This window comes from Pholis gunnellus, assembly GCF_910591455.1.
Source record: "Pholis gunnellus genome assembly, chromosome: 11".
Taxonomy (NCBI): domain Eukaryota; kingdom Metazoa; phylum Chordata; class Actinopteri; order Perciformes; family Pholidae; genus Pholis; species Pholis gunnellus.
Window position 1 is genome coordinate 9,989,779 of NC_136538.1, and position 16,802 is coordinate 10,006,580.

Below are 16,802 nucleotides of genomic sequence, written 5' to 3' on the forward strand. Positions count from 1 at the left end.
TTTGCCATGCTGACCCCTGCCCTCCTACCTACTCCTCCCGGTGCCCCTGTAGTCCCCTTACCAGGGCCCTGTGGAGGCCCCTGCTCCAGTCCCGGCCATGCCTCTGTTAGACAGGCTGTCTGAGTGTGACGACCTCCTGCAGTACCTGGAGCCTGACCTGGCTGAGACCAACCCCACCGCATTCGCCCAAAAACTACAGGTGTGTTTATAGACCAGACGTGACCCCTCTTGATGAACCTTACATCTGGTGGCCCATTTGTGACCCTTATATGTGTTTGTGTGTGTTTTTCACGTTATTCTCACTGTGCCAGCTAACTACATCCTGTCTTTTCATTTCCCCATTTTTCACCTCCTATGCCTCAGTTGCGGTTTTTAGCTTACTGTGTAAAATAGATCGATGGTGTGTGAAATGTAGCAGCAGCAAGTGTGTGCGCTCAACTCAAGTTTTTATATGTTTTCCCTTTGCTCTCTCATCCGTGGGCCGCAAACCCCCTTCCTTACCCCCGAAATCCATCAATCCCCCACCCCCCCATGTGTGCGGCCCAGGAGGAGCTGGTGCTTGCTGCCCTGAGGATAGAGGCTCTGCAGGTAGCCAAAACCATCTCTCAGTGCCCCTCCCTCTCCACTGTAACCCCCCAGGTACTGCGCTGAGACCTGCACCTGCTGTATGCAAGTGTGTGTGTGTGTGTGTGTGTGTGTGTGTGTAAGAGGAAAGATGCATCTCTTGAATGAGTGATTATAGAAGAGCAGGTGTGTGTGAAATGCACGTGTGCGTGGCTGTAGTGTGCGTGCATGAGTGTGTCTCAGCCTGCCCCCCCCCCCCCCCCCCCCCCCAATCACACCATTCTGAGTGTGACTGTGAGCTCATGGCCCTATCAACATGGTGGCTGCACCGCTACATTCGCAGTCCTCTTCAACAATCCCCCACATATGAAATCTTTAACATGGCTTTACGTGTAAAGCTCCCACCCCGACTAGCAGTGAGCTCTTCCAGGTTGTCTCCTCAGCGACAGAGTGCTGTGCCTTCTATCGTCCCTTTGCCTTTATTATGCATGTTGGGCAACATGCATGTTGCCTGTTCATGAGAAGCTTACATGAGCATGAATGTGACTGGGAATGTCTCACATTATATCAGCCGCTGAGGAGTTATGAGAATATAACTCTCCCAGATGTATTTGTTGATGCTTTGCTGTCATCACCCCAAAATCCCAGTCACATTCTTGTGTTGTGATTCAGTCCTTTTCCCAGACTAACAGCACTAACAAACAGATACACCAGGTAGGTGACAGTATCAAGTTTAGCTGGAATCTTAGGTAGAACTTTGTGATTTCGCTGGTTGAAGGGCTTGTGCTGAAACAGCACATACAGTAGAAGAAGAGTGCGATCTTTTGCTTGATCAGTGGTGAATCTACATTTTATGGTCAGTGGAAAAACTCTCGTAAGAGTTGGAGTAGGGCAGGAGCTTCTATCCCTCCATGTCTCATGCTGTTGTCCCACACATTTTACAGTCTCGACTCAAGAAACCCAGCACTCGGCGGTGGAATATCAACGGTTCACCCTTACTCAAAGTAAGAGTAACATATACCCCTGTGATCTGTCTTGGCCTTGATCCAACTACAGTGCAGTCCAAGTATTTGGTCATAAACACATTTTTCTTTGTTTTTGGCTTAGAGCACCAGCACACTTGATTTAAAGTACCTATGAGAGTTAAGGGCTGATGGTGAATGAAGGTGTTCATATCTACATTGGTTAAGAGTGTAGGAATCACAGCCCTTTAATAAATAGTACCTCCAATGTTGTACAGTGCAGAAAATAATAGGGCTCCTTCAGTGCTGTTAACCCAATTTGAATGTAAATGCCTTTTAATTAACGCTCAGCCCTATACTCACTTAGTGCTGGAGTACAGAAGCAAAACAATTGTCCATATGGCTACAGACTGCACTGTAAACTCTCACTCCTGTAGACCCCAGAAGACCAGAAGTCTGAGATCTTTTTCCAGGTCTCACTACATTTTAGCCTACCGTAGCTGTACGTTGTCCCTGTAAGCGAATTTGTCTGAGTTGTGTTTTCTGCAGTCATATCTAGTATCTCTCTTGTAGTAGTGGCTTCTTTTTCTGTATGATGTAGCTTTTGTCTTGTGTCTTCAGTTGTCCCGTTTTTGTTCACATTAAGTAGTTTTCCCTTAAGTCTACAGTAAGTGTTTTAAAATGTTTGCAGTTGACTTGACATGTGATCCAGGATGATCTGGTAAAGGAGTTTTCTACAAGACTAAATTAGCAGCAGGGCAAAGTGGGCAACTGCCCCGGGGATGGTTGTTTGTGTGTGTGTTACTTTGTGGTAATTTCATTCATTACTAATTTTTTGCGGTAACATCAGGCTACAACCTCCTGGTCTAAAAAGTGAAGCTAATGTGGACGTGCCTTACACTTGCATTCTTTCTAATTGCCCCTAGGGGGCGACTCATTGATTTGAAAGAAAGTCCGATTTTATGGAAGTCTATGAGAGAATGACCATATTTCTTACTTGATTTATCACCTCACTACATGATATTTATTCAGGAAATTATAGTCCCATTTAGAGTAAAATAGGCAAAAAGCAGGGCATGCTTTAGGGTGTGGCTACCTTGTAATTGACAGGGAGCCATCACAGCGTTGTCTGGTCTGGGAGTTGTCCGCGTTTTTGTCTTAGACCTTAAACTCTTTCATACTGTGTTTTCAGTTCACTTTTTTGGTTGCCATAAAATGTCTTGTTCAGCGGTCGGTTGTATTTAGCTCCTCCCTCTCGTGTCACTTCACGTAAAAAACCAAGATGGCTTCAAAACAGCAGTCCACAAACCAATGGGTGACGTGACGGTAGCTACATCCACTTCGTATGTACATTCTATGGGCAATATGCACTACTGAGGGACAATTAGTAATTGTGCCCAAAAGTGGCTTTTGCATTTTTACCCAGTCTTTCGGGCCTTGCGTTTCATCAAATTATTAATACGTATGTACAGACATACAGCAAACCTGGGGAAGATAGTATTCTAGTGTAGAAATTGTGGTTAGTTTGATGGCACTCTGGGCTAAATGGATTGGGGCATTTCAGTTTGGGTTGTGGTCAATAGGAGCCTCAAGCCCCCTAAAGTACTCTCAGTAAGGACACATATTTATTCAACGTAACGGATGTTGCTTTATTATACTTCATTGCAATTTATGGTACTGGCATTTTTATTGGTTTTATTAGGATTGTCTCTTTAAAACAAACACAAGTTACTGTGAGTCATGCCAGCACTTGGTTTTGGCAGATTTTCTTTCAATTTCTGTTTAAACCTCACTGAAGTGAAAGGGTAATCCCAATCAGCACCTGACTAAAAGCAAAAGAGGTCCATGGTAACCTGAACTGGACCGGTCTTTACCTTCAGTGGAACAATGGAATTACTGCTCTAGCCACACCAAACACTCTCTTTTCAGCATATCAGCGGATCTCAGGATTCTTGTCCCCCTGTGAGCCCCGACCACTTCATCAAATCCTCCCGTAATCCGTCTCTCCCAAGGATGACTAAATCCGTTTCAGAGCAGAGTTTTAAGGGAACAAAAATGGTGCTAGAACAAGGATTGTTTTTACATTTTGATATGATGAATTGTGTGAGGAGTTGGTGTTGGTAGAGTCATAGGTCGCAATGGTCTCATAAACACATGCATACATACTTTGTTTTGTAGTGTCTCTCAGTACACCTCAACTCTGTATCCAAATTTAAAATCTTTCTAGCGAAGAAATCCTGGGAATATCCTGGTTCACCTCAAATTTAAGTCTTTGTAAAGTAATTGGGGCATTGCTGTTCACACTATGATTCTAGCCACAACAGGTGAGACCAGTATGTTGGAATATGCCTTAACATGAGACTAACATCTATTTCCCATGCTGCCCAGTCCGCTACCTTATCCTCCCTCTCCTGTATATGATGCAGCCCTTGCTGTATCAACTGCTGCCCTCCTTCCTGTGTACCTTGCCTGGACCCAATCACATTCAAGCTACTGACCGCTCAGCTGGGGGCAGCATCAGCCAAATCACTTGGCTAATACTGTGGCAATGAAGACTGTTTCATCCAATCATGTGGCAGCTGACCAAGTCTTCAGGAGCATCACCAGCCAATCTCATTTATATATTGATTTTTGTAGTGTTTTTACATTTTGATGTAGTTTAATGCTGCCTTGCGGTTTGATTCAGGAATGCGTGTGGCCCCGACAGTGAGGGTGTCCCATCTTTGGCTCAGTCTGGTTTGTAACTGGTTATGTTTCCTTTCCTCTCCCGCCTCTCCTTTGGCTCCTGGGAGCAGCACAGGGACGTGTCTTCTCCAGTAGAGAGTGGCGTGTCCAAGAACTCGCTGTACGCCAGGACCACCGACAGCTACATCGAAGGGGAGAGTCCCCACCTGCCCAGAGAACTGGACCATTCGCTGGGAATCGCACGAGAGGAGGTGAAGACTCTGTTTTCATCCTACAAGTCAGAAATGCTGTCAATGCATTAACTCAACATCACACACCTAACTGTTTTGTCACCCTCCTCAGATTGTGACAAAGGAGAAAGAAGTGCTGGAGTGGCAGAGGAAGTATGAAGACAGCCGACAGGAAGTGGTGGAGATGAGGTAGGAAGTAGCACCTTGGGTTGTCATCACTTACATCACTGTGAGGTCCTACCCATACACTACACGAAGGACTTAACACCTCCCTGTGTTTCTGTTCGGTGGTACTGTGTCAGGATGCTTAGTGTCTTGTTGTCAGACTCCGCCCATCACCATTTAACCAATCAATTGGTTTATCTTGCTTTAAGTGTAAAACAAAGTCACAGCTAATGCAGAATGGCGAGCCAGTTAAAGAAGTCCATCTGAGTCCTACTATCAGCATGAGTGTTATAGATGATTATGATATATGATATATGTAAATGATACATGAGAACATTTTCTAGGGGCTTTAGGTGTCATTTGGATTATACACCACCAATATCTTGAAACTGTGATTAACTCCACTCATATTTACATCGACAGATGATCAATATATATCCGACAAATATAGGTTCAAGGTGATGGCGATGTGAGGCCTTTTTCTCTGTCAGCAGGTGGTGGGTGTGTGGGTCCAGCTGGCCCTAGCTCAGTTAGTGTGGATAAGACAGAGCTTACTTCATTTGACTGATTAGGCTCAGGATAAGGAGGGGCTAAGAGGCTAAGGGGGAGGCATGGCTAATCAATCCTCTTACCTCTGGCAACCTGCTTTTGCCAAAACAAGGCTTCCTATTGGGCCCTGCTGCTCTTTGGCTTGGAGTGTGGGGGAGCGTCTAGCTTTAAGACTCAGATGGAAACTGGACAAAGTGCAAATAGATCAAAGATATAAAGCTAAGGATAGTTTAGGGCGCTTAAAACTCTTCAGTCACTCAATAATCCTATTATCTAAAGTTGCAGGCTGGATAACAGTGTCATTTACCTGAATTGTAAGGAAATATCTTACTGCACATTTTACACTTAAGTTGCACTTTTTAATATCAGATGTTTCCAGCATATGAATGCAATATCAAAATTATGACAGAAAGCACAAATCTGAAGTACCAGATGTGTTTTATTCAAACATCTTGCTAACAAACAGACATTTTCGTTGGTGGAGACAAATGTACGGGTTGGACAAAATTATATTGTTTTAGAGATATGCATACTTTGAAATAGTTTGTCATGCTAATATAACCCTTTCCATATACTGATAATCCACAATTTGTCATCTATAGGAGGATTGTTGCAGAGTATGAGAAGACGATTGCACAGATGATAGGTGAGTTCAGTGTTAAATACAGGTGCTCCGTTATTAACAAAAAACAAGCATTGGTCCCAAGTTACTGGACCCTCTGTCTTTTCAGTAGACTAGAATTTATTTCAAACCAATCCCCAACCTCTGCCACTACTTTTTGCTACACTTGTTTATTTGTAAATTGAGCAGTACAGACTGTATTTGTGTGCCTTACGTTATTGCCACAGAGTCCAGAGAATTAAGTACTCTTTTTATTCTCTCACTCAAGCTAGCTTTGCCATGTGCTTGCTTTCATGTCTGAGTGATATGAACTGATCCTGACGTCTTTGGAGGGGGAATGCTCACCTTTAGCCCCCGTGTGTCCAGTTTCTCTGAACTCATTAAATCACGCTGCAGGTTCCCTCTCTGCATTAGTCCTGCTCTCACCTTCTTCGCCACCTGATGATTTGATGTCCTCTGGTGTCTAATTTCTTACTCTCATTCAAAGCATTTTCACAAAAAGGAACAATCTGTCTCTGCCCGTGTCTAACACTCGGCTCTCTCACTTGCCTTGCCCTCCCAGCTTGACTTAACACAGTCCATTCTTTTCTGTTCTGCTCCCATCTTTGCTCCCCTTACTATTTGATAACCCTGACAGGCATGCCAGGTGAGTAACGCGGAATTCTCCTTCACTTGTTTGTGTCAGCTCACGTCTGTTTACCCCTGTGCGTCAGAGAAGGGAGCAGATGTGCTCACTTTCTTCACCTCATCCAGTGACATTTGTTGGTCCATTTTGTTGCATTTCATCCTGTATGTTGAGATTCTCTTCTTTTTTTGAATGGGTAAAAAGAGTCATTCGACATTAACTTCATGTAATCCTTCAGTTGCTGAAATTAAACACAGCATACACGTGTACATATGAATACTGAGAACCTTTACATGCACACCTGCACTGCAGCAGAAGTCATTCATGCAGAATTAGTGAGTTAAGCAGGTTGGTCATGTCTCAGCTAGTGACAGGAAAAGAAAGGGAAAGCTGGGAGGGGGCTGAAATACTTCGTAAGCTGAAGGAGCTGGAAGCCAAAATGCCAATTCTGTTTTTATGGTTTACAGGTGTCTTTGATTTCCCCATTGTTAAGTGTTTTTGTTTGCATGCTTACTCATATAGTGTAGTATAAAAGGCTGCTAAATCACACCCACAAATTCATTTTAATATATTGTCAGAAAATCAAGTGCTTGTTTGTACGTATGTGTGTCTGTATACGTGCCCGGTACAGCGGACTCTTCAGTACATACAGACTGGTGATCTGATCTACAGCATATTTGTGTGTGTCCATCAGAGGATGACCAGAAAGAGAAGTCTCTCTCCCACCACACCATCCAGCAGCTCATCATGGAGAAGGACCAGGCCTTGGCCGACCTCAACTCCGTGGAAAAGTCTCTGGCCGACCTCTTCCGCCGTTACGAGAAGATGAAAGATGTACTGGAGGGCTTCCGCAAGGTGACTGACGCACATTATTCACAACTAATGAGTCTTTTCAGCATAACCGGCCTTGTAAGTCATCTGACAAATTAGCTTGACAATCCTTATGGCAAGTAATTCAAACGCTTCCCACTCCCTTCAGAATGAAGAGGTTCTGAAGAAATGCGCTCAGGAGTATCTGTCCAGGGTCCGTAAGGAGGAACAGCGCTATCAAGCCCTGAAGATTCACGCAGAGGAGAAACTAGACAAGTGAGTCTCATTATTGGGAGTTTATTCCACCATGACAGTGTTATTTCCGCCAATGGGAAATACACCAACTACACAATAATAATGCAGAGCTAAAATATGTTGAGGTATAGGCAAATGCTGTTCCTATTGATTTCTAGAGATTCGTTCTGTATTGGCTTTCCAAACGCAAGGTTGCGCTTTCATTACAATTTCACAAGAGAGGCGACTTGATTCTCACTGTATCACTTGTGTGTTTCCAGGGCCAATGGAGACATAGCTCATGTGCGGGCCAAGTCCAAGCAGGAGCAGGCCGCCCACCAGGCCAGTCTGAGGAAGGAGCAGATGAAGGTGGAATCTCTGGAGCGCACGTTGGAGCAAAAGGTTAGTCTGAATTCCTCAGTCCCGCGGTGAAAAGGGATGTGAAATCATTGAAAAAATATCCATGCGGACAAGTATATCAATTATTAAAAGTATTTTGCAATTGTTTTATAGAACAAAGAGATCGAGGAGTTGACAAAGATCTGTGATGAGCTGATCGCCAAGATGGGCAAGAGTTAGCGATCACACCACACCCAGGCCAAATCTCACAGAGAAGAGGAGTGGTTGCGGGAAGACACAAACAAATATTTTACACTCTTCAAAGGACTGATGGACATTTAAGGCCAAAATGGTCTCTGGGTTAAATTTGAAACTGACTTTGTGTCTACAGGATCCACAGGAACGACTTCCCCCTCATCACTCTGTACATTTTTGATGTGTCAGTGTATCGTACTGTATCAGGGGTCTGATTTAAAGTTTAAGAAAATGTATCATATCGCTAATGAGTGTGTCTATGCGTGCGTGATAATGGGAAAGCGAGAGCATTGTTTGTCGGTTAAATTATCTATAATGATGTTGCCATGACGGCCACTGAGGGAGAAGACTGTTTACCCGTTCCTGTTGTTGTCGCCTCTTGATACAAGAGAAAGGACTTTGAAAAAGAGTAACAGAGATTTAGATTCATTTATAAAAATGTTCATACACCACTAAGAGAACACAAACTATCACAATAGCTTACTGCATGAGGGAGAGAAAGGAGAACTTGTAATGTTATATGTTTGTATATACTGTAGGAAATTCCAAGTATGAAAAAGATTCCTCTGCATTTTTGATAGTTACTCTGTCATCCTCGGCACGCTTCCCTCATGTAACCTTGTAGATATTTGTCATACTTGTCATAGTTTTCTCGATGAAATTGTGCGACTATTTTTTGGGATTTTATTTTGATATAAAGCGAACTAATTGTGACCTTATTCAGTCATGACGGGAGTAATTTAATTTGGGATGGATATGTCCTAGTTCTGCTGTGGTCGTTGTGTCACACTGAGGAATAACTTTTCTGCACAGCTGCTGTACAGCATCTGCTTACAAAGTGCAATAAAAGATGGCAATACAGCACACTGTATCCGTTTAGTTGATCTGGCATGACCAACGATACATCAGGATTATGTTGTGATCATGGTTTTCTGATATTGTTTTAGGGTTTCTTTTCTCTTACTTTAGATCTGTGATTCTCAATCAGGGGTAATGGGGTATGTGTAAAAAAAACAGAAATTGTGGTAATATATATTAAAATCCTGTTATTTATAGACATACATTTGCATTTAAGAGGGAAATAAACTTAGAATAGCATTAGAAATTGCTGTGAGGCTGATCGTAAGCACATTTATTGCCACAATAACCAATAAACTACCAGCTACAAAATCCCAGCTGCACGGGAGTTTGAAATAGATCACTGAAAGTAAAAGATAGATAGTTAAAAAACAATTTCTTCCACTTAAAGTGTCAGTAGTAGTATAAATGCAAACCTCCAGACCATGCTTAAACATCAACCATTCAAGGATCACACTGTCTCATGAAAATAACACTATACCACTTAAATAGTGTTGATTAACATCCAGTTTGAAAGACCATATTTAGAACGTGACGAGTGGAGTCACTGAACTTGAACAGTGCTTCACTTTACCTGATAGAGCTGTGCAGTGTTCAATAAGCATTTTACAGGCATAACATGTTGAGAATAGCAATGCTATTGAGACAGATGACAGCCAACCTAAAATTATTTACTGCAATTCTTGGAACTGAAATTGTAGAATATGTGATTTGTAACTCTTAATATGAAGTTACTCTTTCCAAATGTCCAACTGAAGTAGATGGAACATTTCATATAAAGTACTGTAAGGCATCTACATCAGCTAAATGTGTCCGAATACTGATCGCACGCTGGCACTTGTACGTCACAGGACAACAAGCTTCCTGTGGCAAATTAGCCTGGCACTGAAGAAACCAAATGGACATCTGTAGGGCCACAATGCCAGTAAAAGTTCAAAGATCAAACTGGACATGTGGAGACAGGGACAATAGAGGGAGGAGCCAGACTCGGGATGGGTGTGGCCACAGCACAGTGGTGAATGGTGCAGTGAGAAGTACCGGACGAATCCTTCTGCCCATCCAGGCAGAAGAAGCAACTATTGACACTCAACACAGAGCTGTGGTTCCCTAGTGGAGGGGCTGCTAATCCCCTTGTCAGTACAGGAGGGGTATCAGCTCATCTCATAGCAGATTAAGCTCAGGGTGCTTTAGGAGCAAACAAACTGCTTTTTAGTGTGTGTGATCAAGACGACCGAGGACCACCAGCACCATGAGAGCTGTCCAGTACTGTCCGCTGCTCCTGCTTTCTTTAGTCCTGCTAGCGACCAACAGTAAGGACTATAGTTTTTTAATTGTTTTCTATCTTCATCTCATCCTTCCTCCCCTTTAGATGTCCCCTCTACCTTCTGTCCACCTTTCATTGCTTGGTGTCTGTACTTCAGGTCTCATCTCCGTTGCCACTCTTGAATTTCCCAAAATAGTGTGCATTTCTTTTTCATGTATTTCTGTGATTTCCTGAGAGGCAGGGACCCATTGAGTGAAGTAGCTTTGTTCTCAGACTTCAGGTTATGTTGGATACAACAACACTGCAATTATCTTTATTTTTTCGAAATTTCCTTGCATGTTTTAAAAAAACAAACATTATGTCAGCTTTGCTAGTTGCTGTTTTTCTGGTAATTTCCCTGAGTTTTGCTTTCGGTGTGTCATCTTCCTCTGCAACTAGCATGCAAGCCCCACAACTAATCTCTTAATAGGCCTGGAGGCTAATACGTATAGCATGTGTGTGGAGCGGCTGTGCTGAGGAGATAGATTGGGGTCAAGTGCGAATAGCAAGGGGGCATTTATACGTCATGTCAACATACAGAGGGGCGCACAGGAAGCAAAGAAAAAAGATCAACTGCTCAAAAGGCATTTTGGTTTGCTGTTGTTTTTATTGTTTTACTTAAAGTTGCGCTTTTATCTGTAAAAGGGCTAAAAGTCTGATATTTTAGCAATATATTACTTATTACTGTTTCTGATTTAGTGGCTTGTGTTGACAATTTCACCTCACTGGTCTTTACCTGAACTGACACAACACGTCTGATCAACTTTCCTGTCCTCTGGATAACCGGATGATAACAGACAAGTCTGGTGTTGAAGGAGGTTATTTTGATGGCCAAGACAAGAGATGTGCTGCTACAGAGAATGTTTGAAGTCACGATGATTCCTATAAGCTCAGCTTGGTTTGATCCTCTTACGAAGCAGCATTAAAGTCTGTTTCTGAAGGGCCATTTCAGAATTTAGGAGAAGGATGGGGGTTTTCAAAAGGAAGCGTTCAACTGCTATTTCAAAGGTCAGCTCGTTCTCAAATAAGCGATCCCTCCTCTGGAGAGCTTTAAAGACATTTGCGTGCTTCATGTGCTGAAGTGGACCCCTGAAGCTTTAGCTGAAGTTTAGAAAAAATGTCTTTTTAAATCTGAGAGCAAATTCTTTGCTTGATTTAGGGACAACTTGTGTGAAGGAAGTGATTAATTAGTGCTCTCTTTTCACTTTACTCTCACTGTGCCTGTGGGACAACGTCATAGATCAGAGTCGCCTGTATGACACTGCATGATCTTAACTAACAATGGACCGGAATCTATGATAAATGTGAACGAGTTATCTGGATAATGCCGTAACGCAATGCAGTCTTTAACATGCCAGAGAAGCTGCAGCTGGCTGTCTTAAACATGTTTTTCTAAAGGACAAAAATGGCAGCAGTGACATTAGCAGACTATTCATGCCTTGAAGACAGTCAAAACATCCGACACAGGGCTTTTAAAAGAAAATGTTTTCTTTGAGATATTTGGTGAAAAATCAGATTAGCATCATAAACAGTTCCCATCAACTGCGGCAATAACACCAGGTCAGTCTGAGAGTGACATGGGGCTGGTATTTAAAAACCGTAGTGCTTTATTCCCCTTAAAATGTTTTTTTAGGTGGGGACATCTTTGATCCTATACATATCTCTACACACCGAGATACAACTATAGATTAGGCATCAGTAAACTATTTTCCCTTAACATGCCATGATGTTTTATTCTACTGCACTGTAGCAATATTTCCTTTGTGTGTCCTCCAGGTGGGGCTCTGCGATGTTATACCTGTATGGGCTCCAATAACTACGACTGCAACCGGCAAGGCTCCAAATCTTGTCCCAGCTACTCTGATGCCTGCGCTGTGGTACTGGGCCATGACAGTGAGTCCAACAGTGACAGTGTAGTAGCCTTTCTATTACTAGTTTTCTTTCTACCGACAATGAAGACACACAAAGCTCTATTTGTATCTGTGTGGGAGGATATGTGCGTGCGTGTTTGATGGAGGACAGGCTGCTGTCTGGAGACACATCCCAGCCAGCAGGGGGTCCGGGGCTTTCAAATGAAGAGCTTTGCTGCCTCTACTCGATCACTGTCCTTAATTAGGACACCATGTGTTCATGTCACCTAGACCATTCCTCTTCACAAATTAACTCTGTAATTTTATTCCGCATTAGATTTTCACATAAAATGTACCTTATTAATCAGAAAAAAATGGGGTAACAAGAGAGACCATCATCCTGTCTGTAAATGACACATTGTAGATGCTACAGTTTGTCCAGGTTAAATTCTGGTGTCAGGCACGTGGTAGTGTGTACTTGACACCCATAAACAAAGGGAGAAAATGAAAAATGAAATCATAAATTGTATATTGGTTGGTCAGTGTAAAGCAGCTGCTACACCAGTGACTTCTATTTCTTTTCTTTTTTTTGTCAGGTGGGGTGATGAAGTCGTGCTCCTACAAGTCTTTCTGCAGTCAGGCCAACAGCCAGGGCTACAGAGCACCGGGTGTCAGAGTCCACTGCTGCTACGGTGATGACTGCAATGTGACCAGCTTTGCCTCCCGGCTGCCAAGACTCAACTACCTGCTGCTGTTTCTGCCTCTGTTGTTCCACTGCTTTTTTAAGTAGACATACGGCTCAAAGTCACGATGCCAACAAGAATCCATCTGCAAAACAAATGACAGCCAGTGTCGTTCTCATTTACTCCAAACAATGCCAAATAACCCTGCCTGATTTTACACTATACACGCTGTAATACAATTCCACTCTGCTTTGATTTACCATATTAATCCAAACAGAAGCCTTTACATTAAGGAGTTACTGTACATGGAAAAGCTTGAGGTGCTAAGTGTTACTGCGTGGATTATACACACGTTGTTGGATTAATTCCATTAAGCCGTACTCAAGTAGATGCGTCTTTTAATAAATTTCACTTAGCTAATAACTAGAGGATTCTAAGGGAAGTGCTGGAATATCAGGCAGAGATAATTAATATTTTGCCTCCCATTTAAAGAGGAACAGATGCTGTTCATCAGTTTCCCCACTCTGTTCACAATGTGTGAAACTGCAGGGTGAAACGAACAAAACTGTCTCTCTGTGTCTTACTAATCACCTTTCAAGTTACGCTTTACTGCATCCGTCTTCTTTTTCACCTAAACCTACATGTCCAAGTATCTCGTAACTCGTGATGCAGAAGATGATCCTCTGGCTAAAAACAGCACAAGGAGTTCAATCTAATGGTGTGTCGTTACATCATTAGCCTTCTACCCGTCAATCACATATCTGACACGCTGTGCGGGATATTTTGGAAGGCAGTGAGAAAACACTTCTCATACTCTGCAAATCCGCGTAAGCCTTTAACATGCACTGAGGTGTGTTACACAGAAGAGGTTAATCCACTGCGTTTGAAGTCACTTAAAGAATTACTTTATGAACAGAGTTTGGAAGATGGCCTGAGGCTACTGTATATATTGTATAGAAAATTAAATTTAAAAAATGAATAATGTCTCTTTGGTGACATATTCTGTTTATTGTGTCATCTTTATTGTGTTAAGAAATGGGGTTTTTTTCGGTTTAACATTTATTTAAATAATGCTTAAGTGAGGAGATACAGTATAACAAGTTCTAGCAATCTGCGCACTAAAATATTTTGTGGATTATTTTATTTCTACACGTTTCTCATTACGTATGAAAATAACATTCCAATGTAATCTAATTTAAATATACTATGGATTCCCATGTAGCATATTGTACAGAAATATTCTACCACGGAATGGCACAACAGCTAATACTGGATCTACAGACCAAATGATACAACATGTTGACATTCAGAATTCAATGCAAATGCAAACATGTAAACGTCTCTCTGTTGCTGCCTCTGTGTGTATGTAATAGTTTCTGTCCTAACATGACAATGTCCATAAAACAAGCTGAAAACTGACTGTGTGAGATTATTTCACCTCATCTTTTGCCAGCAACATGACGATATTTGCTTCTCACCGTATTCCTACAACTATTGGATGAACTGCCTAACTGCAGGGGTGGAAGCAACAAATTACACATTTACTTTAACAAAGTCGTGTATACTTTTACATTTTAAAGTATTTTTTAAATACTTAAAGGAACACTTTCTGTCTTCTCTACATTTTAAGTACACTCGTTACAGATAATAAGGACATTCATATATATTTATATCATTAGGCCCATTGCATTTCGGTATAAGTAATAAAAAAAGGGTTTTATGTACATTCATTAATCCTGGTACCAACCGGCCAGCACGCAAAGTGATCCAAATCAAACGCACCCAACAGGTGAACGCTGGGTATGGCTAACATGCTAAATGGTGAAATGCTAATGGTGCGGTGCAGAGCTTTCTGCAGCACAACATGTTTGAAAACTATGAGGAGCGCAGTGAGACGGAGCGACTGGAGCTGGTTCCATGGGGACAGCGAGGCCGAGTGTGAATGAGAACCAGCAGAGAAGGTGAACCGTGCAAAAAAACACCGTTCAGACAGGTGAGTAACGGAACCTTTGTGTGCACGTGTGTGCAGCTACCCGGTGTGGGAAATCTCTGCAGTCTCTCCTTTGCTTTCATTGGGTGCGTGTTTTGGCTGCTGGTGCTGAAGTTTATTGTTTGTACATCTGTGTAGTCTGCTTTGGCGATGATTTATTTATCCTGTCAATTCAAAGAAGTGGCAGGTTATTGAATATGTTGCTTAATAGTTAGTGCACCTGTCCGTTGTGTCCATAGACTTTTTTTTATTAATCGTTGGTCTGTTTTGTTTAACTGTCTAAGTTGTCTGATTAATTAATTCTAACACGGCTAAGCCTTAGCTAAGGAGGGTCGTTGTATAATTGATAATCAGATGTGTGAACGGCTGCAAAGTGCCATCTCTAGTAAAGGAATATATTATTGGTTTCGACATAATGGCTCCGTGGTGTGATGTGTATAAAGCTTGTATGTTAAAATGTTAATGCACTCCTACTTTGTAGCCGAAATGTCTTCTTTAATTTAATAGGTACATGTCATATATTGGCCCTCCCTCACCCCTTTATAAAAAATGCAACGCAGCAATTTACTCACAGTAGCCTGTAATTTAAGTGACCTTTCTTTTTTAAAACTTTTATCAGAGTACATTATACATTTTTACATTATTACAAGTACTTTTACTTTTACTTGAGCAAAGTATCTTGAAGAAAAGGTACTTTGAGTCATTGTACACACACACACACACAGTGGCACTTTTTTAAATGTGCAAACCTGAATCTAACAGCTGGGACACAACAGCTGCTCTCAGGCTGAACCAGGTTAACATGTTATGATTATACTTGGAGTGACACTGATGATATTCACTGCTCACAGAGAAGCTAGACACCTTTGTGAACTGGGTTTGAAGATGCATAAACTGCCAATGTAATAAATGTGAATAGAGAGACTCACAACATTAAATAACATGTGGAATATGATGTGTGTACGTTAAGCTGAACGACATTAGCACGGATTTTAACAGAGTGGGGTGTTGGTAACATGAGAGCTCATAAAAGTCTCAAATAATGGATAAGAATTCACAATTTTGTGCCTAAAATCACGCTCTCTGTGTGTGAGTGTGTTGACCTACCTACGGTAGCATCGTCTTCCCAGCATTTATGCTCTTGTAGTTCACACAGCCTCCACCGCGAGGCAGTCTAGCCACACTTTTGACCTCAGCAGATGCTGCCAAATCTATAAGACTGTTGCAATTCATACTGACCAACCACGCCTCATGGGTACCGCTGAGATTTGCTTGAGTCAATAGTGATAATAATTGCACTGTTTTATTGCTGTCTGCTGGGGTTTGTACTTTATTTAAAAATGTGGAAACTCTCTCCCTCACCTTCTTGCTTTGACTGACTCTCTCTTTCGGTTCCCTCTCCGTCCTGCTTGCTCTCTCCGTTTGAAAGGCAGGTGTGAGAGTGTGAACGGACTGCCCTGGAGGGGGATAGGCACTGACCCCAAACTGTGAGTCTCCAGGCCCGTTCAGCCGGAACCTGTTTTGGGTGCTCACTTCCTCAGACAGCAAAGAGAATGGCCCCATGTCGGCCCCCGTCAGCTTTATTTGAAAGGCTCCTTTCACATTAATTAGGGTGGAAGGGGAAAGTTTTCATAAACCTGAAGGGCTGATGGAGGGTCGACGGGTCAAGGTGCTGCTGAGGTGTAGGGGGATGTCGGAAGTTTGTCTTTTGGGGCTCACAGTTCAATTCAGACTGTTCAACAGTGTTAGTCATGACTCATTTAAGTGGGACTGTTTGTGCACTATGCTGCTTGACTGTTGTCTCGTTTGAAATGACCAGTACACATATTAGAAAGTTTATAATTTGATGGAGGTTTTCAAAATTGTAAACAGCAGTCACTGTATTCCCCCCTGCATCATCTCCGCTAAAACTGAAGGTCATCGCCACGGCAACATTGCTGTTAAAATTGGAGTAGGTTTAATCCCAATCCTCTGGCACCTGAAGACATTATCACCGCAAATCCCACCGTCGGTCATCAAGGGGATGAGCTGGCTGCCCTTTAAAGGACTAACGTAAACTTAAGTAAACCAGACAGGTT

At 42.4% G+C, this 16,802-nt stretch overlaps 2 protein-coding genes across 10 annotated transcripts in view; both read left to right on the forward strand.

The window, feature by feature from the left end:
* Nucleotides 1-8,904, forward strand: part of tacc2 (transforming, acidic coiled-coil containing protein 2) — a 47,313-nt gene extending 38,409 nt beyond the window's left edge. For 4 of the 9 annotated variants that reach the window (XM_079169089.1, XM_079169081.1, XM_079169083.1 and 1 more), the window contains 10 exons: nt 53-199; nt 547-639; nt 1,509-1,568; nt 4,322-4,462; nt 4,554-4,630; nt 5,758-5,801; nt 7,097-7,257; nt 7,382-7,488; nt 7,728-7,848; nt 7,960-8,904. In XM_079169089.1, coding sequence (XP_079025215.1) covers nt 53-199; nt 547-639; nt 1,509-1,568; nt 4,322-4,462; nt 4,554-4,630; nt 5,758-5,801; nt 7,097-7,257; nt 7,382-7,488; nt 7,728-7,848; nt 7,960-8,025 — 1,017 coding nt within the window. In that variant the 3' untranslated portion in view covers nt 8,026-8,904. The remainder of the gene's footprint in view (nt 1-52; nt 200-546; nt 640-1,508; nt 1,569-4,321; nt 4,463-4,553; nt 4,631-5,757; nt 5,802-7,096; nt 7,258-7,381; nt 7,489-7,727; nt 7,849-7,959) is intronic. The other 5 variants (XM_079169084.1, XM_079169085.1, XM_079169086.1 and 2 more) reach the window with 5 other exon arrangements.
* Nucleotides 8,905-10,147: 1,243 nt separating this feature from the next.
* Nucleotides 10,148-12,841, forward strand: ly6pge (lymphocyte antigen 6 family member pge; the record flags this gene model as incomplete). Its single annotated transcript, XM_079168354.1, has 3 exons — nt 10,148-10,208; nt 11,978-12,094; nt 12,648-12,841. The coding sequence occupies 3 exons, from the start codon at nt 10,148-10,150 to the stop codon at nt 12,839-12,841; spliced, it is 372 nt and encodes a 123-aa protein (XP_079024480.1).
* Between the last annotated feature and the right edge of the window lie 3,961 nt (nt 12,842-16,802).